The following is a 27,026-nucleotide window of genomic DNA, read 5'->3' as shown; positions in this document are numbered from 1 at the left end:
CAGAATATCTGGGGAAGGTATTGTCTGATCATGCTCCGTTGGTGACAGTGTTTAAGGGTGTATTTAACAGGACAGCAATCCTGATATGGAGTTAACGGATGGAGTCGCTGGAGGATGGGGCGTTCGGGACCACGATATGGGAGGAAACAATCATGTTCATAGAGCAGAATGAGGAGTCAGTGGAGGAGGTGGGGACTATGTGGGAAGCCCTTAAAATGACACTAAGAGGGGCATGCATCTCCAAAGTGGTGAGAATAGGGAGAACACTATCAGACTCCTTGAAAGAATCAGAGCAATAGATCAGGAGTCTGGAGAATAATATGGGCAAGGGATGCAGGGTCCGGAGAGAATTGGCGGAGGCACTCCGCATCCAGCGAGATCATCAAGAGTCACTGAACAGGTTTGATAAGAGGCAGTACAGCCGAAAAATACATGGTGAAGGGGACAAAGCGAGTGACTACTGGCCTGGAATCAGAGGGGGACTCTCGCACAGATTTACAGCGAGAGGGGTTCAAGTGTAGCAACACAGCAACAGATTAATTGGGAATTTCAGGATTATTACAAAAAAGTATACACTAGTGAAGGCACGTACATGGAAAGGGAGGCAGGGGACCTTTGGACATCGCGCATGTGACTCAGTTGTCACAAAGTCAGAGGAGAGCCTAGACACAACCATAGAGGAGAGCGAGATTGACAGGGCACTCTGAACGATGCAGAGAGGCAAATCACCAGACACAGACGGGCTACCAGTTGAGATTTACCTAGAATATGCATACATATTGGTTACCCTATTGAAACGGGTGTATGAGGCGGCATATGTTAAGGGTACTCTACCAGAGACGTTGAGGGAGGCATCAATTACAGTGCTGATAAAACCCCAAAAAGATCCAAATTATTGTGACTCCTATAGACCTAGGTCTCTAATAAATGTGGATGCACAAATCTTGGGGATGGTGATGGCATCCACATTGGCAGACATGGTTCCAGCCCCCGTTCATCCGGATCAGTGCCGTCTGTGGGTGGGAGAAATACATCAATGAATATAAGGAGGTTGGTTATATCATTTAACGGAGCAGGTACAAGGATCCAAAGAAGAAATTACATAATGACATTGGATGCAAGCAAAGCTTTTAACTCAGTGGAGTGGCCATGGCTATTTAAGGTATTACAAGCGTTCAGGCTGGGACCTAGTATACAAAAGTGGATACATCTACTCTATAATGGATCACAGGCGAGGGTCCGAACTTGGATAGGAAACGAGACCGGGCTGTCTGGTCTCGCCATTGTTGTTCGTCATTGGTTCTGGAACCCTTGGTGATGTATTTTAGAAAATATATGCACGATACTGGGATTAGAGTCCAGGGTTTAGTACATAACATATCTCTATATGCAGATGATGTATTGTTGTAGGTCAGTAACCCAAGTGAGAATATTCCAGTATTAATGGAGGTACTACACAACTTTAGACGGCTTTCTGTTTTTTTGGTCAATGCAGAGAAGTCTTCTGTTCCCATTGAGAGGACTACATGGGCGTCCGAAGGAGGTGCTCCCACAGTGGGAGATACGGTGGGAATTAGAATCTTTCCGCTACTTGGGTGTTACGGTTTTTCATCATCAAATGGAGGAAACCATTATAATACAGGAAAAGCACTATCGGGGATAGGTGGCCCAGTGGAGTTTTGGAAGACCCTACACCACTATCATTAAGGGAGAAAATCGCTCTGTGCAAGATGGTAGTGTTACCTAGATTACTTTATTATTTTATGAACATAGCATGCAGGATAAAGAAAGTCTTATTTAGAATGGTGGATATAAAAATTGGGGAATTATTGTGGGGCACGGCCCACAGACGAGTGGCGTTAGATACGCTGCGCAGATCACACAGATGGTGGGTTTACGCTGCCAGATTTTGAAGCTTACTTTATAGAATCCCAATTGCAGAGAGTCACCCGCTGGTAAGACTCACCAGAAAGGTCTGAGGAGGTTCTTACCAGGGCTTCCGAAGAAAGGGAAGGAATTTAACTGTTATGGGACCCAATTGGGGTGATGGGAACGAGCGCAATATAAACCGTTTTGAGAGAGATCTGGGCAAGTCTTCAGAAGAAATTGAATCTGTCACAGATCTGTAGCCCGACTTTACTATTGGGATTTGATGCAGTCACACAGAAAATACTGTTAAAAAATCAGGATATGGGTAAGGGGCTGTACCAAAGTAGGAGATCTATACACAGAGTGGAAGTTACTGCTATATGAACAATGGAAACAACAATGTGATATGCTCAGGGGAGCCTTTTTTTAGGATATGCTCGGTGTTAGGGAGAATTCTCTTATAAGGCTAATTTCCCAAACCTAGTGAGTCCACCAGCAGCTTTGCTGGATTTTTTTTTTCTTTTCTCCTGCTAAGAGTGAGACTCTTTTCCTCCCACTCTTAGGCATGATTTGAGGTATGTCTTTGACTTTGTGTGACTATGGACTATGTGGTGTCTTTCTGCTCCATAGGGTATCATCTATTTTTTGTGTGTGTGTTTAGGGTGCGTGCCTAACAAGCATCAACATTCATACAACGTAAGAGAACAACCTAATGCGTGGGCAGAGAGTCATACTATGTTGGACAGGGCTAGGTACTGAGGTCAAACATGCATATTACAGGATGGCGGACAAAACTCTGATGGAGCCAATCAAGTGGTTACCATTAGTAGAAATGCAGCCTAGCAGACCGTGATCTTACTAGCAAGTGTGCTAACAATGAAGAATAAAATCGAGGGTGGGCAGGTATGCTAATAATCAGGTACAAGGCGAGAATCAGTATAGTGTAAATCAAGTATGCTGATAGTCAGGTGCAAAGCGAGCAGGGCCAAGGAGCCGGCTCTAGTAAACACAGGATGCTGAATAATGCAGGGAGATAAAAAGTGCTTTCTGGCGAAGCAAAATACAGGGCATAGCAGCATGCAGAAGGAGCATACATGTGGCTCGGGCGAGTGGATCAATCGGTGAGATGTGGAGCGAGACAAGATAGTTCACCGTGCGTACACAGTAGCAATACGCATTTGAGCGAATGAGAATGAATAAAGCATGCGTACTGTCTGTAGATGGCGAGTCTCGCACAGTGTAATCTACCAATATATATGGATTGTGCAAGTCTGATTGTATTGAGGTGGTGTGAGCGTGGGCAGATGATAGGCAATCAGGAGAAGGAATTAGTACAGTACCTTGCTTGTCTCTGGTGTGGGTCACGGGCAGAGTTCCTGGCAAGTGAGCAGGCAATGACAGGCATGGACAAGAGAACTGCCTTAGTGCACGCCTTTGTGCTAAAGCCGGCTTGCGCCTGCCGGTAGCCGGTTGGCTAGAATATGAGAGGGAACAGCCAATGGTGGGCCAGATGCAGCTCGGATGCACTCTGCCAGGGGGAAGCAGAGACTAGATGAGGTGGGTGGCCATCTTTGAATGGCGGCCTCAGCAGAAAACAATGTGGTCGTAGATGGTTTCGTTCTGCATCACAGCAGCTTCAGATCGCAAGGGGTTACCACAGGGGTCTTCATAAAGGGCGCAGGCATCCGTGAATAATCATGCAAGAAGCGCTATTTTCGGGTGTGATGAACGGCGAGCCAGGTGGCCTACCTTCAGAGAGGGGGAAGCTCCAGCTTCACTCCCAGGTCGAACACTGCTCCTGCAGTGGAGGGAAGGGTCCCCGGCTCCTCGAGGTGCCGTGTGCGAGTGAGCAGGCACAGGCATGGACAGGAGAACTGCCTTAGTGCCCGCCTTCGTGCTAAAGCGTGCGCCTGCCGGTAGCCGGTTGGCTAGAATATGAGAGGTAACAGCCAATGGTGGGCCAGATGCAGCTCGGGTGCACTTTGTCAAGGGGAAGTAGAGACTAGATGAGGCGGGCAGCCATCTTTGAATGGCAGCCTCAGCAGAAAACAATGTGGTCGTAGATGGTTTTGTTCTGCATCACAGCAGCTTCGGATCGCTGCTCTATATACTGCCTTACTCTTCTTGAGAAAAGTCTGCCTGCTCAGCCACAGCTACCAGGTAAATCTGGGTGGTGCAGACTGCTACCAATTGGGTTTACTGCTTACTCCTGTAGTCTTAATCTTTTTGCAGTGTTCCCTAAGAGAAATGCACAGGATTCTGCCTAACACTCGGTTAGTGAAAAGACTAGATTATTTATGGAGTTATACTCCTGAGGAGCCAGTGAGGAATCCCTTATTACAGCAGGTGCTGAACGTAGGTGGGATTAGAGGAGCTCTCTCAACCCTGTGTAAGGAGATCGGAGAACAGAAGCAGAGACTGATGCTGGGGGTCAAGGAAACGTGGCAGAGACATGAGGTACGATATCTCAGAGGAGAAATGGTCACTTCTGGTCATCTTCGTCACAGTACTTGCATTGGAACTATATGGTAAGCAAATTATGTTCTCTGGTGCCTTAGTCAGGTATAGCATATTAGGTTGGCTGACTTTACTATAAAGTCCTGGTGGACATATTTTAGGAGGCTACTCAGTTATACCTAACAGGATAACTCAGAGGTTAGTCAAAGCCCAATCAAGGTAGCAATAGAGAGTAGTCAAGGGTATTCTCAGGAGAGTGAGTGGGGTCAGGGCTCCACAAGGAGTCTACACAGTGAAGCACACAATTATTCAATTTAGACAGGCAAGTAAAAAAATACTTTATTTATTCTTGGCCTAAAACACACACTAGAAAATGAAACAACCATGTGATAATATTACACAACACTCAATTTTTAACACACATGCAGCCACTATAGGTTCTTAGAAATGCCTTCAAAAACGCAATCAGCAGAAGAAGGTAAGTGATGTAGTAGGATGACACCAAGTCAAAAGTAATGTGCCTTAACTGCAGTAAATTCAATCCCTATGACGAGTGGGGCCTTGTGCCCATAAATCACAATACTCCTCTTCAGAAAGTGATATAGGTTAAGTTTTTGTGTCTTGTGTTGGTGAAAAGTTGCAGAGAAAATAGTCAACAAACGTTACTGGTGGGTAAAAATGTGATTCTATCTTTAGGCACAATTGCTTTAGAAACGATGATCTAAAAGCAATGACATGTAATACCTCATGTTTATTCTAAGGTTTATTCTAAGGAGAACAGGGGAGGGGGGAGGGGGGAGGGGGAGAACAAATACTATGCATTTACTAACTCCAATTTTCCCAGAAGACTGTATGGGTCGATTGCACTTCGCTGGAGGTAGGTTTCAGTGAGGGGTGCACAGGAGCTGCGGGTACAAGGATTCTTCCAGTCGGTTCCAGGAGCAGAGTGCAACCGTCGGCGATGAAGAAATGCAGAAAAAAAAGACAATGCAGACCTCTTCAGGCCACTTCACCAGACGGGGAAGGCGGATTCATGAGACGGCCACCGCACACAGATGACGGCAGGAGTCCTTCCAGTCGTGGTTGAAGAAGAGCTTCTGGAGCAGCATCCCTTGTAGCTGGGAGGCTGACATTCTCCAGGAAGGTGCCGTAGACCACACACTGGCGGCTACCAAAGCTTCGTGGATGAATGCAAAATGATGCCGGTTCTAACGAGGTAGCCCACTGGAGAGCTAATCAGTCCACTGGGCGGTCCTGGGACACTTCCGAAGAGACAGGACCACTGGATCCTCGAGAACATGTCAAGACTGGCTGGTCACACCAGTTCAAACCCTGAAGCACTGCTCAGGGCATTCGCAGATCAGGTAGGACAGCAGGGATTCAAAGGGCCAAACGCTGGAAGGTATGCTTGCCTTTTTTGCGAGACGTCCACAGATCTTCAGTCGGCTTTCTCTTCTACACAGGATACTGGGCTCCAACGCCGAGCTGAAGAAATGGCTGCAGGAGTCCTCTTCTTATCCAAGATAATGCCTGGAAGCAATTCCAAACCGACCAATGGTAAGGATCTGCACCATTCAAACAGCCAGCAGTGGTAACAGGGATTGAAATTAAGATTTGATAAACAGGAGCTAAAAGCAGCTTCTGGGTATCCAGCATTAACCAGTGGCCAGGAGTTAACAATGGGGAACCAGGAGTTAGTACATAGCGTTCCGCAATTCTAACTGCCACATAAAATGCAAACATATCACTGTCTATAATTTATGCGCCCATATGATTTAAATGTCAACAAAATGTTTCCAAACGCACAGAGTTAAATTCACACGGGTGCTATTGTTGGGCATTCATTGGCCTGGGGAGCCAAAAGTAGGTTGTGGTGGCTGTTGGTGTCAAGCTATCCCAGCTCCTCTAGCCACAAGCAGGAGCTAAATATCTCCCAGCTCCACAATTTCGAACCCTGCTGGTCCAATCAGGGATAACTCTGGGTTTTATGCATGCCACATACCTAGGCTTTCAGGCACCACAGATGTGGTGTGGGACCAGAGAGCACCCTACCTGGGCCTCACGCACACAAAAGCATCACTAGCCCGTGAAAGCAGCAGCTTTCCCAGGCAAGTGGCATGACCCTATATGAAATTTCCTGGCAAGGCAGGAAGAAAGACAAACAAAAATTTGGCCAAAGCAAGCAAAAATGTCGTGGCCTGGCCATTTTGAGACACAAGCCATTTTCAGTAGCCATACAAAGTAAATGTGAATGTGCACATTAGAAATAACACAAACATTGTAAAAATAGGATTGCTGCCACCAGCTTGTCTTTAGGCACATATACAAGTAACCAAAAATCACAAGTGTAAAAGACTAGGGTGATTTAAAAAAAAGTATCCCCATTGCACTGCATTGTAAAATGCATAGTTTGGTATCTTTGTACTACTGTGTATTAACACTCAAAAGTACGTATTTGACTTTATTGCATTAGAAATGTTACTTAAAGTATATTTTTTTCACTAAATCGGTTTAGTGCATTTTCTAGTTGTTATTGACTATTCTGTCCACATTACCTACACTAAGAGGTTTGGCTTCCCTTTCTTGTTAGGTGTGTTAGTCTAGCCGCTAGGGTTAGTGCTAGTAGCATCCTCAATGAAGGGTGTTGCAAAAACTGCCTTAACATCTAGTGTGAGCCCACCAAACATGTTGTTAATCTTAACACACATACATGGAAACATTTATGTTCTGGGTGAATACAGAGTTGGTATTTACAAAAATCATGCAAATGAAAGTGGGTGACCCTCCACCAGTGCTTTTACACCCTCATAGCAAACACTACTGCGTTTAAAAAAAAAACACAATTTTCCTAAATCTTCATGTTATCGTATAAAATATATTTGAATGTTGCTCCTTCATTACAAGTGCTTGAGAGGCAGATCAAGATGGTCAATGTATTTCGGACAACACATCCATTATCAAGGCAGATCGGAGGTTAAGTGGAGCAAGGAAAAGTTGAAATGTCTTTATTATACACAAAATCTAAATGTGTCAGTTTAGAATAAGATGCAGCAGGATGCTCACAGTGTTGCTCCCATTTGACTAACAGTGTCAACAATGTGACATGTCAAGAACAGAGGTTTTTTTTTTAATGTCAAATTTACAACAATCATGTCATACAAGCCACCCATGGGTAGAGGGCAACAGTGTGATTTTAAAAAAACAAGTAGTTATAGAGACATAACTAGGGAGAGGTATGCACAGTATACAACAATAACAGATGAATGAAGCAAAACCACAGCATCAGTCTACAACTCAAGTCAAAATACTGTTCCTGCTAAATATCAACCTAAAAGGTAGCAGTCATAGCACTCCAATTTGCAATACTTAAATGAGCACTGGCTCAGGTCAGTCTGTCAACACCTACCAAAAACAGCATACATAATGGCAACTACTTCAAGCTGAACACCCTGCATCTACAAAGTATCTGTACACGAAAATAATAATGTATCACTACCACAGTCAAACACACTAAGCAAGCATCTACTTTTAAACAGCTGGTAGTAATTCACTGGTCTGATCCAGCAGTTATCGGCATATAGCAGAAACATCTCAAGCTTCCGATTCAATCTCCAAACTATGCAGTCCTCCCACATACCTGTAGACAGGAGTTCATCATGCGCACAATAAAGTCAAACTGCTGGTGGTCCAGGACTGCACGATTTTGCTGTACATGTAGGTTCAGCTCCTGGGTCAAGCACTGTCTCGCTGCCCGTCCCTTCAGGGCACGGAGCACTGCTGGAAGAAGCTTGAGATGAAATGCAGGAGGGAGGGGAAATAAAGTAAATGCCAATGAACAATCAAGATAGCAAAGGTTCACAGAGAAAATGTACGTTATTGCAATTGGAGCTGAGCTAGACAGCGTTCTGTATGCCCTCCACTCAGAGTTTGCCTAAATACAGTGTAAACTGTTCTTAGGCCCCAACCTCTTTTCATGCAAGTAAGGATAACGTCACAGATTACTGTTCACTCCCCACCAGCCATTCCATTTCTAACAAGCACAAAACAATCACTAAAAGCATACAGGCATCCAAAGAAATTAAGAAACCACAGAGTTACTAAAAGAAAACAGTAGTGATATGATGCTGTAACATTTCAGATGAAAAAGCGTACCTATAACCTTTAATTGAGGTACATAACATACATGGGTAAGGAAAACTACAACAACCTGTGAATGAAGGTAGATACTTTAAGCACTTGCATTTCATGCTCAAGAAAAGACCAACTTCTTCCGACAGCCCCTGTGTGCAAAACAATTTTCTGTGTCTGAACGAAAGGGCATCTTGGCTAGTAATCAAGACCAGCAGATTCAGCTTTTGTTGACCTGTGCATGCAAACTAAATTCTGCTGCATAGTTCTGCCTAACCCCTAGTCAAAAAGAGTCTCTTTGCCAGGGAAGACCACATTATTTACCTTTTAGTAATGTTATTTCTGATCGATGTTTCTTCCCCGGATTCCTCCTCTGCGATCCCCGAGTGCAGCTGATCTTCGGAAATGTTTCCGCCACGTGGGGGTGCAGTGTGGCTTTGCATTGGCTCTGCCTGACACCTCTACATGCCAGAGAGGACCTCTCGCCAGTATTTTATGAGGCGCTGCACCCTGTGGCTTAGTTCCAACCTTTTCCCATAGCACTTTGATGGTGAGGAACCGCAGAACCAAAGGTGTAGAGGTGGCAACCAGTCCTCTGGAAGAAAACGTTCCGAGACCTTCAGGCACATCCTTTCCAGCCAGATCAGAGCATTTTGAGATGCAGAGAATGATCCACTTTCGACAGGGTTTGTATGGTCACAGCATTAACCACAGAAAATAGGTAATCTTCCCCAAAAACCCCTTGTTGCGAGACATAGTAGCTGAGGGCCTGCACTGGGTCCAGACAAAGCAATCATTCCTCTGCCTCGTAAAGATCGGGCAGAAGAAAAACACATGAAGATGGATCTTTTGTCAGATGAAATTCAGACACCACTTTTGGGAGGAAGGAAGGTCTCTCTTAACGTCTGCTTCTCTTTGGAGAAAACCATATAAGGAAATTTAACAGACAACGCTTGGAGCGGATTCACCCGTCTAGCGGACGTGATGGCCACCAGTAAAATCACCTTATGCGTGAGCAGTTTAATAGAACAAGAATGCAGGGGCTCAAACAAAGCACCAATAAGAAAAAACATTAACACTAAATGCAAGACCCACGCCGTAACCAAAAACTGGCACGGAGGAAACTGATTGCACAATACTCATAAAAAACGGCATAACTGTGGGGATTGTGAATCAAGAACCTACACAGGGGACTATTTAAAAACAGATAGTCTGGTACCCTTCATAGTGCAAATCTGCAGACCCAATCAGGCTAAAGACAGTAGAAAAGAACCCATCCCCGACGTCGTCTGACAAGTCACACTCCGTGCAGCTCAGCCGGTCAGTAGCAGAGCATGAAGACTCGAGGTGCTGTGCTTCAGGTGGAGTATCCACCCTCCAACTGAGAGAGCAGACCCTTACTCCTCAGAAGGAGCCAGGGAGGGCAGACATGCCCAGCAAATCTGGATACCACATTCTGGGGACAGTCGAGTGTGAATCATTAACATGGTCTCGAACAGGCACTGTCTCCTGAGAAGTAGCGGAATGGCAGGGCTCAACGAGACCACAAAGGACGAACATCCTCTCTACCGTCCATGCATCCCTCAAAGATTCCATACTAGGAAATTCCCTGGAGCAGGGGTGGGGGAGTTAGTGTTTCGTTGTGCCTTGTGTTGGTTTGTGTATTATTGGAATGATTAACAATATTTTATCAAACCTTCGTTAGACATTCTAAAATCTTGCGGATATTATTCTTAATGTTTTTGCAATTTTGGATTTGTTTTAGGTCCATACGAGAGCAGCCACTTGTGGGAGGCCGAAGTATGTCTGCTCAAGGCATTGGCAATGACATTCTCTCTTCCAGCAAGATGGGCAGCCGTCAGAGAGGTCATTCTCCAGAGCCCAGAACCACAGTTGCATTGCTTCTCTGCAAATTGGCAAGGACCCCACACCACCTTGTTAGTTAAGGTAGTGCATGACCACTGCATTGTCTGTAAGGATCAACACACATTTCTCTTTGAGGGGTGGAAGGTGACCAGGGCCAGCCTGATCGCTCTCAGCTCTAGCAAATTTGTGTTCCTGAGACTCTCTGGGAGATAACAGTCCACTAACAGTCAAGTCAAACAGGTGAGCGCTTCAACTTGTCAGGAAAAGATCCACGAATATTAAAGGAGTTGGAATTAAGATTGGTTAAGCAGGAGCTAAAAGCAACTCCTGGATATCCAGCATTAACTAGTGACCAGGAGCTACCATTGCAGAACGAGGAGCTAGTACATAGCGTTCCGCAGATCAAACTTCTATGTTAGTTGAAAACATACAATTCTGTCCATTATTTATGACCCTTTATCCTGTAAGAGAATGTATAGATTAATTCATAGATGGTCCCAAATGCACAGGGTTAAGGTGTGGTGGTTCAGCATCAGCTGGCCTGGGGAGCCAAAAGTAGCTCCTGGTAGCTGTTGGTGTCAAGCTAACCAGGCTCTTCTAGGCTACAAGCAAGCACTAAATAGCTCTCAGCTCCCCTCAACTTCAAACCCTGCGATTATCATCCGAGGCCATGGTTGAATGAACAACACACTTTTCAGCAGGTTGCTCCTTAGGGACCACCATGCAAGGTCTAGTGCCACACGACTCGACACCTGCAGAAGATCCAACATGTGTCCTTGAAACAGTGACCACTGGCAACTGAGTAGCCATTGAAGCTACCTTGTGCATAGCCGTGCCTCCAGAACCACCAGAATGCAGAAAGCCACAAGACCAAGCAGAAGCAGGAAATCTGAGGCAGGAACTGGGTTTGGAGGACATGTACATCTGGGAAATGTGTGCCACTCGATCCGCAGGCATAAAGTCTATGCCCAGGCGCGTGTCCAATAGCACCGCAATGAATCTGAAGGTCTGGGATGGCAAACATGAGACTATGAAGTTTGGGGATAAACCCAAACTGTGCAACTGGCTGCACGTGTGGAACAAGTGCGTTGATGTCTTGTCTGTGGAGCGTGCTCGGAGGAGCCAGTCGCCAGGTAGGGGAAGCGATGAATGCCCTCCCTATTGCGGAAAGCCATTATCACGGTCAGAAGATAGGTGAAAACCCTGTGTGCCAAAGAAAGGCTGGAAAGCAGGACTCTAAAATGGTTGTGATGTTGGCCCACAGCAAACCTAAGGTGCTTCCGATAAACTGGCACCTGGAAGTAGACATCTTTAAGGTTAAGAAACAGCAACCAGTCCTGCAGATCAAGGACTTGGAGCATCTGTGCAGGAGTTACTATTTTGAATTGGTCTATCCGCAGGGACAAATGTAGAAGCATCAGATTGAGCATTGGGTCCAAGTCCCAGTCTTTCTTCAAAACCAGAAAATAATTTCAGTGCCACCACTTGCCTCGTCGTGAGCGTGGAACCAGTTCTATTGCGCACTTCGAGACCCGCTAACGAACCTCCTCCAAGAGGATAGGATCTGGAGGCAAGGTGGTGGTGCAAGGGAATTGGTCCAGAGGAGGCTGAATGAAAGGGAGAGAGTAACCCTGTTGAACGACCTGCATGTCACCCATCGGACATTGTTCGAGACCATTCCGTGCCAAACAGGGACATTTTCCCTCCCACAGGGGACTTGTGGCAGAGTTACTCAGATGTTTTGCACCCCGATGATGCTGAGGAGACAGTGGTGGCTGTCGTTCCACAACTAGGGGTGGTACTCTGCCTCTTCCACTTGCGAAGCATCTGCACTTCAGTCTCCCGCAGGGGGAAGAGGCAGAGCGGAAAAAGCCACAACCCCTTGTGGATGGTGCAGAGGGTTGTTTTTCATTCCACCCTGAAAGATTTTACAGTCACCTTGGAGGACTTGAATCGTTGTAGCTTGTCATCGGCCTTGTGCCCAAACCGGTTCTGCCCATCAAAGGGCATATACAGTAGCTTTGTCAGTTCTTCCTGCACAAAGCCCAATGTCCTCATCAATGAGTTACTTTGCATCACCATACTCGTGGCCATTGAGTGTCTGATAGAGCCAGCTGTGTCGAGACCAGACAGAAGGATCTGGCGGATAGCATCTCAGCCATCTTGTACCACTGTCCTACTGCGACTTTTTGAGGTAAGGCCAGAGCTCCTCTCTCTGTGCCAGTGTAATTTTTGCTTTAACATCTTTTTACATCTTTACCTACACTGCTGTTGCGGTTGTCCTGGCCCCTGTCCTCTGCCCGAATCCTTCCTGGGTCCCACCTCGAGCCTCCCAACCCGCCCAACCCATGATTGACTGAGTTTGCCCCTTAAACAAGACCCTAGAACGGCCCACTGCCTGTGTCAGCCCTCAGTGACGAACAGCACTAAGGCAAAGGGCAGCTCCCACAGTTGCAGCTCCTGAGGGTGTTTGCTGGTGCACGCCGTGAGGGCATGCAGCGCAGCCGTCAACAAGCAGCGACTTACAAAGGTAACAAAGGTGCTGTCAGGGGGGGGAACAGCCATTGCTGGTCCCTATTGATTTGTCCATCCTCTCTTATTACTCCTTTTAGCTATGTGTGCTGTCTGTTGCACACCACAGTTGTAGGTTATCCATATCTGGCATTGGTGAATTGCCATAATTAGCCTATGTCTCCCCCCCTCCTGTTCTAGGAAGGTCAGATCTGTGTGTTATTGCAGTTGCTGCTGTGTTTAAAAAATGTGGCTTTTCACTCTTTCCTAGAAAAAAGAAATCAGTGTTTCTTCATTTGCTGCTGTTCTTAAAATAAGGCTTTACATGAGCTGGCCTAGTACAATATATGGACCAGGATGGCGAAATATTCTAAATCAATTCATTTCAAGGAAAATGGTGTTAAGCTACTACTGAGATGGTATCTAACCCCAGAACGTCTACACAAGATGCACCCCACATACCCCCCAACATGCTGGACTTCCCAGAGGATCCCTTGATGATACTATTAGGGGTTGAAGATCCACAGGGTCAGTACTAACTGCAGGCGAAAGGATTTAAACTAATAAACCACTTCTAAAATTGTTATAACAAGAAACTGGAAGTCCCCTCTTCCCCCAGACAAAAATAATGGTGGTCCAGAATCTGGTATGTAGCTGCAATGCACAAAATTGATGCTACAATCCGCAGGGAGTCAGCACAATATCTCCAAGAATGCCCCCGCCCATCCTTGTTACCTATGTGAACCAGCATGATGGTTCTGGAATATGCCACAAACCCCACGTGATGACCATCTCCTTGTTATAACAACCAATGGTTATTGACAGTACAACCCACCAAATACCCACCCGCTATGTGTTTCTTTTCTTTACATTTCTTTTTATGTGTCTATTTTGTTAAGACGATTGTTTATCAGTTAATACTGTTTGGCCTTTGGGCAGTAGGGTTAAAAAAGCCTATACAGCGGGCAAATGATGGAAAATTGTGGTAATGCATAATCTGAAATTTTATTTTAAGGTTACACTTATTAACAGTAGATGTATATCCCTGCTTGTTTATTTAAATAAAGAACATTTTGAATAAAAGGGAAAAAAAAGAAAAAGGCTTTTCCCTCCTTTCTAGGAAAGTCGAATCTTAGGCCTTCCTTCTTTTAAAGGAAAGTTGAATCTGCATTCTTTCATTTGCTGCTTTGTTTAAAAATTAGGCTTCCCCCCCGCCCGCTCTCCCTCTATCTAGGCTCTTCCCTCAATCCAGATAAATCGCTTCTAGGCATAGTGCTTTCTGCTGTATGATGCAACACAGGTTTTTTCCCCTTCCTGGAAACTTGACTCTTGATCGTTGCATTGCTGTGTGGATGTAGTTGGTGTTGTGCTCTGCAGTTCCTCTCTCTCCACCCGTCCCCCTCTACGCACTCTCCCCCATCTTCTCCAATTTCTATTCTAACATTTAGCCTAGCCCTCTGTCGAAGTCTGGAAGGAAAAAGTTCAAGAAGGATCTCCTAGTCTCCAATTCAGGCCTGCCCATCTCTGGCACCTATGTCAACGCTTCTTCCAGGCAGACTTTCACCAACATCCTCTGTCGTTCCTTCTTTGGACCATTGGACTCCCCTTATGGTCTCTGTGCTCTCCCCTCTCTCTTCCTCTCCCATTAATGGTTGCACCAGTTGGGAGGTACTCTTGGCATCCTTCTTGTCCTCAAGGGTCATCATTAATATCTACCTAAATGGCACTGTCATGGTTTAGGGCTCTCAGCTCAACCTCCTCCTTGATCTGTGTCTTCCGTCTCTCATCAACTTCTTCGCCTCTCCTGCCACTCCTCTTTCTGCCACCTCCGATGGGTAAAACACACTCCTGTACCCCTCATTGGAAGACCTTCAAAAGTGGCAAACTGCTCCACTTAGCTACCCTAAACTCTTGCTCTGCTTAAATCATTGTCTCCACGACCACCAGTCTGACTTTAGAGCTGCCAGAGGCACGGCAACTGCTCTCCTGAACAGCTCTCCTTACCTTCTAATCCCTCTTGATCTTTCCTCTGCTTTTGATGCAGTTAATCAGGGCACCCTGATAAATAGTCTGAGATACCCTGGCATCACAGACCTGACTCTGGACTGGTTGACCTCCTTCCTCTTGGACCGACCTTCCCAGGTTCACTCTCAACCTGCAGTGTATCTCAGGGCTCTATCCTCTCGCATTGACTTTTCAACATCTACCTTGCCCCTCTAGCCCATCTGATCTCCACCTTCTCTCCTAAATTCCAGTGTTATGCGGATGACACGCAGCTCTCCTTCAAACTTCCCTCCTCTGCTTCCTCCTCTCCCATCTCTCATTCCTGACTGCCTGTTTGCTATTCAGGCATGGTTTGCTACTAACCAACTCTGCCTTAATGCCAGTAAGACAGATCCTGCTCACTCTTTGCCTCTCGCACTCTGGCGGCCCTCCACGGGCCCCTTCGCCCTCCTTTGAGGCAAAAAACCTTGGCGTCATCTTTGACTCCTATACCTCCTTCTGTCCTCACATCACTGACCTTGCCAAGAAGGCACACTTTTAGCTTCACCTCCTGAGAGACATTCTCCCTTTCCTCACTTTCCCCCAGAAGTTGAATGTCTGCAGAGCTCTGGTCCTCTACAGGCTAGACTACTGCAACAGCCTCTTCCTCAATCTGCCAAACTCCTCCCTTCATGCCCTCCAACTAATCCGGAACAGGACTGTGAGACTTATCCTTTGCCTCAAGTCCAGTGACTGCATCTTTCCAGCCCTTAAATCTCTCCCGGTTGCTGTGAGAATCAAGTTCAAAACCCTCTGCATCATCCACAAGGATTTCTGGGGCCTGGGACCTCACTACCTCCAACTTTCTCTTGCTAAATACATCCCTCCTAGAATCCTTCGTCGTCTAACTCTCTGCAGATCAGATGCTTTTCCAAGCAGACAGTGGGGGCTAGATCTCTCTCCTCCACAGATGCCTCCCTTTGGAATGGCCTCCCTGCTCCCCTCAGACTTGGGCTGGATCTCAAGTTCCGGAAGCTACACAATACCTTCCTTTTCTCCTCTTCCTTCCCCTCTCACGCTCCCCTGCTAATGTCCTAGTCTGCCTCTTGGCTGGCTGCCTGGTTCCTTCAGAGTCTCACAGGGCACCAACCCCCCCACCACAGGCCAGTCTATCCCTGCACTTGGTCTCCCCCCTCAACCCTCACTTGCCCTTCTGGGCCCCGCCCCCCCGCACTAGTCTGGCTGAGCCTGCACCCTTGTAGCCCTTCCAGGCCCTTACCTCGCACCCATCTCGTGAACCTTCCTTCCCTGGCACTCTGCTCCCTGGATCTGTCGACCTAGCCGCCTCTGGCACTTGCTTTTCTCAAGGGTCCTTCCACCCTGACCGACACTCCCCTCGCTCTCCCATGCCCTCGTTTTTACTGCACTTGCACGATCCGAATGTCACAAGACCTAGGATCTTTTCTTGTTTTGTCTCTCCCGTTACCACACCCTCTTGTCTTATTGTGCCTCTAAACACAATGTGTAGAGGTGCATTATAAATACCCAATAACATGAAATCGATTTGTCAGAAACCCTTCTCTCATATCCCCTTCAGCGATGTGTTTTGCAGTGTTGGCCACTGCGGATCAAATATCAAAAGAGAACTTGCCAGGGTGCCTGAGGCAAAAATCTTCTTTCCCCAGGTATCCAGTCTTTTAAGGCTGGATCAGACTGAGCTGAGCTCGACAATGTGTTTTTGCCAGCTCCCAGTCAACTGCTTGTGTACATGCAGTCCTCTCCAACAGTAGAGCTTCCACAGCTACTTAAATGGTAACATGGTCCCATTCTGGGACAGTCGTCCTGACAGGACCCGAAAAAACCAAGGCATCAGCATCCTTGATTATCAACCACTGAAAGGATGTCTGCGGCATACCCGGAGTTGGGGCTTGAAGGATATCATGCTCAGGATAGATGTCAAGACTGTTGGCAACTTAAAGGTTTGTGGCCAGTAACTGGATATCCTCCCCTACCTCAAATTTCCTTCGGGAAGTACCTCCTCTCTGAAGCCCCTGGGTTTGCCTTTGCCGTGGATCCGGTTAATTTTTGTCAGAAATGAGCCTCATCAGATGAGGGTCGTTTTTCAGAGGGCCATCGGCAATGAAGATGAGGGCATGACTGGTGCAGAATCCTTGAGGCCCGAAGGCTGTGCCTGTTGGCACCAGGAGACATTGCCGCACTTGGGGTCCTGGCCCAAGCCCATAGGCGTGCAGGAGTTTGGCAAGGCGGAGGAGCCCATTGAAGCCTGCACTGCCGAGGGCGCCCTGGCGAAAATAGAATATCTTCAATCAGATGTTCTCCCATTACTACGGTTTTGAGGATTGGATGGGAAACGGTACCTGCAGCGCCACATCCGGTGAGTCTCTGGAGCAATGACCCCTCTTCTTAGAGGATAAAGAAGAATGATGGGAAGAATTGCCTGGGGAGCGAGACCTCTTGCAGTCCTGCTTTTCCTGGCCTTTCTTCGTGGGGACCTGTTCTCAGACAGGTACGCCGCACGATCTTGGCAAAATGCCTTCATCTAAAGCCTTATGAAGGTAGGTGAAGAGTTTAGCTGCCCTTTCACTGAGGGCCTTGGGAGGATGGATTGGTATGACTCGTTGACGTGTTTCTTCCCCAAACATTACAAACAGATATGATGGGGATCCTACACCAACATCTGCCGGCTGCAATCAACGAAGGTCTAAAACGAGAGGACTTGGAAGAGTTGGGAATTTTTCAAACTAAATAGTGTGGTTCCAAACGAGAAAAGTGCGCAGAAAAAAGAAACAGAGGTCACAATGGCGTGGCGCCTCGAATATATACTGGTCCGATGTCAAATCTGCTGTGCGGCATGTAGTGGCGGGTGGAGCCGCCACAGAGCCACTCTGCACCCACCCCCATTTCCCCTTGTAGCAGAAACGTTTCAGAAAACCAACTGCGCTGCGGTTAGGATATCGAAGATGAGGAATCCGTGGGAGGAAGGAATCCATTATAAACAGTGTACCAGTGCAATCATTTCAACCCAAAAACAGCCAGTCTTCTGCCAACATATTGCTATGCTCCTAAACAACTGAATGCATCCATGGTACTGAATTGATTGAAAGATTAGCAAAATTGGATCAGTATTTAGCTTCTTGGACGGAGTTTAAGCCCACATGAATCGAGAATGTGCCCACTGTTCAGATGGATTTCAAGAATCTGGCCTGGTGGACAGATTTTAAGAGCCCACCCTAGTTATAGTGATCAGGGGACTCAGATGTTAGCTATAATCCAATGAAGGTAGCAATGGAGAGCAGTAGTGGGGTCAGGGGCCCTCAATGAGTCAACAAAATATGGCACATAATTCAATTCAGACAGTCAATTAGGAAAATAATTATTTATTACAGGCCTCATGAATACAATGGAAAATGTATATAACAGGTAGTATCGCTGAATACTCTATGATCCAGATCCATACAATTCACGATAAGTACAAATATATATCTGATAAAATAATCGGCACAGCAGGTAAGTAATTTAGATGCAGTCAATCATGGGAACCAAATAACAAGACAAGAGCCTATATTGAGAAATCCAAACCCTAAGATTAATGCGGCCTTGTGCCAAAGGTCACAGAGGCCAACACAATGTTTCTCACCAGAATGTTTTCTCTGTAGGAAGGCTTTAATGGGCTTGTGGTAGAGATTAGTTTCAAAGTCATTAAAAAGTTTACAGAAGGAACGGTAAATGTTCTCCTTTCTTCCAGAACCAATGCTAACCCAGGGGTAGGATACTCCAAACAGGTTTGACTACGAAATGTTAAGTGGAATGGAGATATACAAGTCCCTTTGTCTCCTATGTTATCCTATGGAGGAGGAGGAAGGGGGGAGCAGGCGCATAGATGGTGTATTGGCTGGGGGCCGCTGGGGGCTCCATCTTCTGCTGTTTGTTACCGGAAGAGATGCCCAGGAATTGCAGGTTTAAGGATTTTTCCAGTTGAATGAAAATAAAATATGGAACCCTTTTCGGAGAAGAAATGCAGGACCCACCGATACAGACCTCCTTAGTACACTTCACGAGAAGGAGGGAGTCTAGTTCCAGCAACTGTCACATATTGCAGATGACAAGCGTCCTTACAGTTGCGGTCAAAGCAGCTGCTCTAGGATAGATTCATTTGAAGGTGGAAAGCTGAAATTCAGGGATAATGTTTGGATTTCAATTCAGAGTCGCAACAGTTCGGGTGAGGTAGCCCCAGAGAGAGCTGGTCAGATCACCGATAAGTCAGGGGATATTTCCGAAGTTGTAGTTGGTCCCACTAATCCAAGGGCTGAAGCACCGCTCACAGTATTCAGAGATCAGGCAGAGGAGCAGGGTGTCAGTGTGCCAGACACAGAAAGGGATGCTGGGCCACTGCAGGAGTCTTCTTCAGGTGGGTTGCTCTTTGAGGGATTCTTGGCTCCAACGTAAATCTCACGAATAGGTGCAGGAGGTCCTCAGCTTATCAGCTTATCCAAAATCCATGCTGGAAGCAATCCCAACCCCACCAAAGGTAAGGATCTGCACCAGTCGAACAGCCAGCAGATGGCTGAAGAGGGACAAAAAATGATTTCATAGTCGACCCAGTGGCAGACCTGACAGCAAGGATGTGGACTGGAACTAGCAAGTTACAGCCTCCTTGCTGGGCCAATCACACAAAGGCTCACTACCACGTGAAAGCTACAGCTATCCCCCAGACAAGTGCATGAACTTACAAGGGCTTTCCTGACCTGAGATGGCAGGAAGAAGGCAAAACTACAATTTGGCCAAAGAACAAGAGACAACTAACAGCACATACATTTTAGGGCACTGACCATGTTTAGTAGCCATAGGGGGTATATGAGATAATCAAAATAATGCAAAAATAATGCAAAAACAGTAAAAATGAAACTGATGTCACAAGCTTTGTCCTTGGCACATAAATGTAACCACAAATACTCTGTGTTAAATGATAGGGCAAAACAAAAGTATACAATTCAAAAGGATTGTGGGAACCCCTTTACTGAGAAGGAATATGGGACAAACCATTTAAATATCAGTCTTTGTCCCACCCACCAGGGAAGTCCAGCACTGAAATGGTAGGCAATTCTAACAAGAGTACCATCAGCAACCCAAGACACTTGTTTAGGCCTTGTTGGGCCTCTTCAGTGAAGTGAAGCTGAGCCTCTCTAAAGCACAGTGAGCAAGCGGTCCACGTCTGGATTACCCTTGGTTACTTAGAGTGAAACCCCAAGTTTTACAAAATTCAAAAGGTGTGTGGGAGACCCTCTACTGAGAACAAACATGGGTCAAACGTATCCCCATTGCCCTGCATTATAAGATGTGTGATATGCTTAAAATGCAAGACTTCAAAAAGGGAAACAGTTTCCCAGTACTGATAAAAAATGCAGGACAGGAAAAAAACAGAACAAAAAGGAATGGGGATGCATAGGAAGCTATGAAGAGAAAGCTGAAACACAGTCTTTCCTAACACTCGCCTGCCCCTCCCCCGCACCACCCCAGGACTAGGGATAGTGGGATCTACATCCTGGACCCATCAGCACTGCTATGTTGTGCACCTGGCCTATGCTCAATGGTGAAGCCTTGAATGCTTATGTACCACCTGAGCAATTTAGGATTCTCTCCCTTCATGTTCATTAGCCACTTTAAGGGATTATGGTCCGAGGGCACAGTAAAACGAGTCCCAACGAGGTGGGGTCTCAGCTTCCCAATGGCCCACACAATAGAGAAGCACTACTCCACAGTCACCCACTTGAGCTCTCTGCCCTTAAGCTGGTGACTAACAAAACATATAGGACGTTCCCTGACTTTGTCATCTAATTGAGAGAGGACAGCACCTATCCAATATCAGAGGCATCTGTCTGCATAATAAAAGGACTCTGGGAATCAGGTGCCCAGAGAGAGGGTCCGGAAAAGGGAATGCTTAAGGTCTTCTCACACTCCTCCGACCAAGAAACATTCTTAGGTTTCTTTGGAATAGTGAGGGCAGAGAGGCAGCTATGGTACCATAGTCTGCCATACAATTCTTGCAATACTCTGAGGCCTAGAAACGCTCTCACCCAAAGGACTAATAGAAGTCTCCATCACTGAAAGATCCCACAGCTTGTTGACCTCAGATTTGATGTGATAGCTTACTTTAACATTTTATAAATCCTACTTTTGACAGGTATTAAGGTGGATTTCTAAACTCCGGCTTGGCGGACAGAGTTTAGGAGGCCACCTAGTTATAGTGAACAGGGGAACTCTGGGAGTTCAGCCTGATCAATTAAGGTAGCATGCAGAGTGGTCTAGGCTTCATCTCAGGAGAGGCGAGTGGGGTCAGGGGTCCACATAATGAAGAAGTCAATGATTACACTTCGATAGTAGGTATAGAATTATTGGCCGAAGAACACACTATGAAAATGAACACAGCAGGTAATACCATCACACAATACTACTGTTAGGCAAAGTTTGTATGCAGTACCCTTTGGGTGCACTACAACAACTCAGACTACAGGTATAGGAAACCCAACCGTTGGTATAAGCTTGTACTCCACAGTTTTGGTAGCGTGTTGAGCAGCCAGGCTTATCTCAAGAGAGGCCAATGTGAGCGGTTAACAAAGTTACTCACCATAGTGACTACATTGCTCCTAGTCCATATTCCCCTTTCCACCATACTTTTGGAACATTCCGTCTTGTGGGACGGTACCGGAGCACTTTTTGTAACAAAGCATAAAAATTGAAATGTGTCCTTCCTCTTTTTAAGCAGTGTACCACATACGGCCGTAACCCCGCCCTCCTTAGCTCTGGCCAGCGCATCGCCCTTCAGTCCTTTTGTATCGCCAGGTCTGAGACCATTTAAGCAATAATAGAGGATACTTATTAGAGGGGACGGCGGGCGGGCCTATGGATGAAAGGGGACTATAGACTAGGAGTAAGGTAGTCACTACGAGTAGTAACTTTGTTATACTCGTACGTCCCTTCCCCTTTCCTCCATACTTTTGGGAGATTACCAAGCACTCCTCACAGGAAAATGGGTGAATAGAAATCCTTTACTTAGAGAGGTTTTTAAGAACCGCCCGCCCGAACTGAGCATTGGCTCTGGAGCTCAGGTCTAAGCAGTAATGCTTACAAAAAGCTGATTGGGAAGCCCACGTAGCTGGTCTGGCAATGGTTCCAAAGGGAACATATTTCATGAAGGCAAAGGGCAGCTGCATTGCCCCACACACGATGGGCATAAATTCCCTTTGGAGGCTGAAGGCTGAAGGCCCTGAACGGTATACTCCTCTGAAATACAGGAAGCAATCCATCAGGAGATAGTTGCTTTCGAGGCTGGCTTTCCCTTCGGATCTCCGAAGGTCAAAAAAAGTTGGGAAGAGCTCCTAAATTTAGATGTTCTGTCCAAATAAAAGTTAGAGCTCGTCTGACATCCAAATTATGCAATACCCTCTCGGCATCTGAGGCCGGGTCAGGAAAGAAAACGAGTAAGGAAATAGACTGGTTCAGATGAAAATCAGATACCACCTTTGGAAGGAAAGAAGGATTAGTCCGGAGGACAAACTTATCCTTATGAAAGGTGAGGAATGGATGTTCTATGGATGTTCTACAGACAAGGCCTGAATCTTGCTTACACGCCTTGCCGAAGTCACCGCAATCAAAAAAGCCATTTTCCACGAAAGGAACTTCAAGTCCATCGTAGCCATGGGCTGACAAGGTTTATGACATAAGGCAGTGAGGACACATTCAATTCCCACTTTGGATGCGGGTTGCGCACAGGTGGATAAAGATGCAATAGACCTGCAAAGTGTCTTTTATTGACAGGGTCTGTCAATGAAAAAGAGCAAGAGTCCGTGGACAGGTAAGCGGCGATAGCCGACAAACAAGTCCTACAAGACATGTATGCCTGAAGTTACCAGATGAGAAACTAATGACAGGACTGTGTTGATGGTAGCTTCTCTGGAGTCCAGCTGCTTAGCTAAACACCAGTGACAGAACCAGAGCCATTTGCTCCTATACTGAGACCTTGTCGAAGGTTTTCTAGCCACCTGGATAATACGCATATTATCTGCAAACAAGTTGAAACTTTATAAAGATTTGAACTCTGGCACCAGGCCGCCAAGCTGAATGATTGTGGGGAGGGGTGCCACATCTGCTCATCGCTCTGGTGAAGCAGGTCGGGAATCAGCAAAGCCTGATCGGTGAGCAGACTGACAGATGCAAAAACCAGAATCTGGCTGGCCAGCAAGGGGCTATGAACAGGAGAGTGCAATTTGTCATGTTCCTGAGCTTGCATAGCGCCCGGTGAATCAGAGGAAGAGGCGGGAAGGCGTAGGCCATCATATTGTGCCACAGAATCTCAAGAGCATCCCCCAGGGAAGAAGCTCCGAGCCTGTTCCCGGAAGCATAAAGAGGAAGTTTCCTGTTTGATGACGTTGCAAAGAGGTCCACTTCTGAAGTGCCCCAATGGCGAAAAAGGTCCAAGAGGGTCTCCATGTTTAGTTCCCACTCGAAGCTGACTGCCGCTCGTCGGCTGAGAGAGTCTGCAGTCACATTCAGTTGGCCTGCAATGTGCACCGCCAGCAGCCAAACACTGCGCTGAATGGCCCATTCCCAAATCGGAAGGGAGGTGACCTGGTACCCCCACTGCTTGTTGATGTAAAACATGGATACCGCATTGTCTGTGGGGATGTGGAACCCTTTGTTCACAACCACTGGCTTGAAAGCTTTGAGCGCCAGGAAAATCCCCAGAAGCTCCAGATAATGTATGTGAAATTGTCTGTCCTGTGGCGATCATAGGTCGAAAACCTCAAGATGATCCAATGTCGTGCCCCACCCAATAAGGGAGGAGTCCGTTGTAATGGTCGTTTGTCTGTGGGTGCTCCTTTTCAGGAGCCCTGCCCTCAGATTGCTGGAAGATGACCACCATAGGAGATCTGTCAACATGCAGGGTGGAACCGGAATCATTTTGGTGTCCGGGTCCACCGCCTGAAGCCAGGAGCTCCAAAGAGCCATCTGCGTGAGTCGCATCTTGAGACGGGCAAGGGGGAAGAGCAAGCACGCATGAAGCCATGAGGCCTAGAAGACTCTGGATCCACCAGGCCGACATGCTCTCTGACTGAATAAAAACCTGACACATGGTCAACAGATCCGTCATCCAGTCCACAATCAGGTACACTCTGCAGTCGATCATGTTCCAACAGAAACCCAGGAATATCAGGTCCCGAGAGATCGTCATGGAGGATTTCCACCAGTTCACCGACAGACCAAGGCAGAACAGGAGCTGGAGGAGAGACTGAAGGTTGCTCAAGGCTTTCACTGGACAAGGACTGCGCAGAAGCCAGTCGTGCAAGTATGAATACACATTAATACCCTGTAGCCGAAGTAAAGCCGCGATGACCGACATCTTCATGAAGACACGTGGCGCTGAGCAGAGACCAAAAGGGAGCACTCAGAATTGGAAGTTCTCCTCTCCCAGGGAGAAGCCTAGATATTTCCGATGCGGGCTCCAGATCAGGATAAGCATATACGCGTCCTGGAGATCCAAAACGCTGAGTCAGTCCCCCCTTCTGAATAGAGGTCTTTATTTGGCAGGGCGTGATCATCTTTGAATTGCTCTTGGGGAAGAGAAAGGTTGAAATGGGAAAGGTCTAGGATGGTACGCAGGCCAGCCTGGTTGGGTTTGGGCAACGTGAACAGACGAGAGTAAAACCCCTCCCCTCGTTCCACTAGGGGAACGGGTTCCACCGCCTTGGGATCTAGAAGCTTCTGGACCTCAGCTCTGAGGGAGTGCGTCCCCGACTGCTGAAAAGGAGGATTGAAGGGTGTGGTTGGGGGCAGGGGCAAGAGGAAGCCAGCCCAGGGTATGGAAAAAACCCACCGGTCTTCAGTGATTGTTTGCAACGCCTCCAGATGAGACGAGATTCGTCCTCCCACCGGAATCTCGTACGAGCGCCTAAAAATATAATTTTGCAGACTTTTCGGACTACCTGTCTCTGATGAGGAGGCTGAAGACCGAGAGAAAAATCGACCGTGTTGCGGTCTACGAAGGGAGCTACCTGTCAGGGGGTCAGCTCTGCGTGACCTGCAGTCCTCGAACCCTCTGAAGCCTGAGGAGGGCCGAGACTGGGATCCAGAGTTCTGAGCTTTGACTGGGGGCTTCCCTAGCACCAACAGAGACTTTACAGTTTGTGTGCTCGCCCTAGTCTTTATAAGCTAGTCATCCGTTGAAGAATTAAATAACTCTTTCCCGTCAAAAGGCAGGTCCAGAACTTTATCTTGGACCTCCTTCGAATACTTTGTTGCATGAAGCCAAGCTTGACGCGAGGTGTCCACCCCCAACACGAGGCCTCGAGCTGAGGTGTGGACATGGTGCACAGCAGCCTCCAGCATATCCTGCGTCAATACCTTGGCATCTGACAAACCGCCCTTAAAGTCTTCCAGCCGGTCCCCAGGAATGAACTCCTGGAAGTCTGCCAAATCCCTCCACAGTTTCATATTCGCTGCCGCCAAAAATGAGCTCCACATTAGCCTGGCAGCACCGAGTTGGCAAAAACCTTCTTGGCCAAGGAGTCGATCAACTTGCCTTCCTTGGTCAGAACTTGAGCTGCAGCAGCTGAGGTCGCAGAGGCCGGCTTGGATTGCAGAGGGGCGGCCGCAACCACAGTTGAGGAAGGGAGAGGGCAATACACCAAGGCTACTTCCTCGGAGGTGTGAAGCCTGTAACGGGCCATCAATTCTCTTATTTATATGTAGCCCAGTGTGGGGATTATCCCAGGCTTTGCAGGCTTCAGCCAGAACGTCCTTCTGAAGGAACAGGCCATTGCGCTCTTGTGGAGACAAGGCGAGTGCCCCCAAAAGCACCCCTTCCTGAGGAGCGGGTGCCTCAGGTACTGGTATGTCAAGGAGTGACTTGCCCAGAACCTGGTCATGGAATGCTCTGACAGAGCAAGGCTGGTCCTCACTTTCCTGTTCTGCCTGAGGGTTGTCCAGAACGTCAGGATCCACTGGTTGAGATGCGACCGGCGTCAAAATGACATCTCGCTCTGCTGGAACCTTGTCAACCAGAGACAACAGAGGCAGAGGCGTAAGAGGTGGAGGCGTGCCAAGAGGTAGAGGTGGTACCGCTCCCGGGGCGACAGGTGCCGTGACTGGAACTGCCAGGACAGGATGCGGCACAAGAGGGCAGATCTCTCTAACAAGGCCTTTAAAGTACTCCCTCATGGGATCAGTGTTCATAAGACTCTGAAACTTCCCAAAAAAGGCATCCTCTGCTGAGACTTTAGGTACTGGAATGGGCAGAGGCCGCTCATGAGGGACATACCCACACGAACGTAGTGAGGAAGGCTGCCAAGAGGGCCCGCCACCAACCGGGTCTACATAGACCAGTGGGGCAGAAGTAGGAGGAAGTGAGACCGTATGCAGTAGTGGCATACGAGCGCATCAGTCATAGGAAGGGCGGAACAGATTCACACTGTCCTGTGGACAAGGTTATTCGCCAAAAAGAAGGCTCCCAGCACCCGCCGTCGATAGTGTGGCTGTGAGGGAAGAATCCAAAATGGCCACCATAGACCAGGCAGGAAGGCCCGCTATTTTGTGAGCATCTGAGGATAACTGCGTCACATGTGTGGATGAGGCAGGTAACTCCACAGACTGGTCAGGGGACTTGATCGAAACTTTAGCCTTGACACAAGGATCCTCGGCAGAACCGGTACTACGGGGCCTGGGATATTTACTGGACATCCTGACATGGAATAAGCCTCTAAGAGAAGAACCTCGGCCAAGCTGGTAACAGAGGAGACACGGTCAGCGACCTCTCCCTGTGCCCCCTCAACAGAACCGGTTACACCGCGAGCACAGGAAAAATTAAGGAATCCACCTCACAGACAAGACCTGAACAGGTCTCTCAGTTCTGTCGGTACACACCTTAGCCTCGATGAGAGGAACCTCAGACCAGAGTCCAGTCTTTATAGACCCCCCCCCCCCAAGAGGGGCCTCGAACCGTGGTTTGGTACAGAAAACTTCAATGGAGGCCTAAGGGCGCACCCCGGTGTATGTATGGGAAGCTCCAGACAAAGACCTTGGAGCGAACTCCGGTACCCAAAGCCTCAGCACGACTGGGCTGGCTATTAGCACCTGATTGGTGAACCTTGGATCGTGATCCGGTGTCGGCAGGACCCTCGCGGGAACCCTCGGAGAAA

General features: G+C 47.4%; 1 protein-coding gene across 10 annotated transcripts in view; it reads right to left on the bottom strand.

The window, feature by feature from the left end:
- The window catches only part of SBF1 (SET binding factor 1), a 2,512,102-nt gene that overhangs the window by 1,532,548 nt on the left and 952,528 nt on the right, over positions 1-27,026 (bottom strand). For all 10 annotated transcript variants that reach the window (XM_069629502.1, XM_069629505.1, XM_069629506.1 and 7 more), the window contains one exon: positions 7,964-8,113. In XM_069629502.1, coding sequence (XP_069485603.1) covers positions 7,964-8,113 — 150 coding nt within the window. The remainder of the gene's footprint in view (positions 1-7,963; positions 8,114-27,026) is intronic.

This window comes from Ambystoma mexicanum, chromosome 12, assembly GCF_040938575.1.
Source record: "Ambystoma mexicanum isolate Mex_15411 chromosome 12, UKY_AmexF1_1, whole genome shotgun sequence".
In the NCBI taxonomy this organism is placed as follows: domain Eukaryota; kingdom Metazoa; phylum Chordata; class Amphibia; order Caudata; family Ambystomatidae; genus Ambystoma; species Ambystoma mexicanum.
The sequence above is the reverse complement of the archived record's forward strand: the minus strand, read 5'-3'. Positions and strand labels throughout refer to the sequence as shown.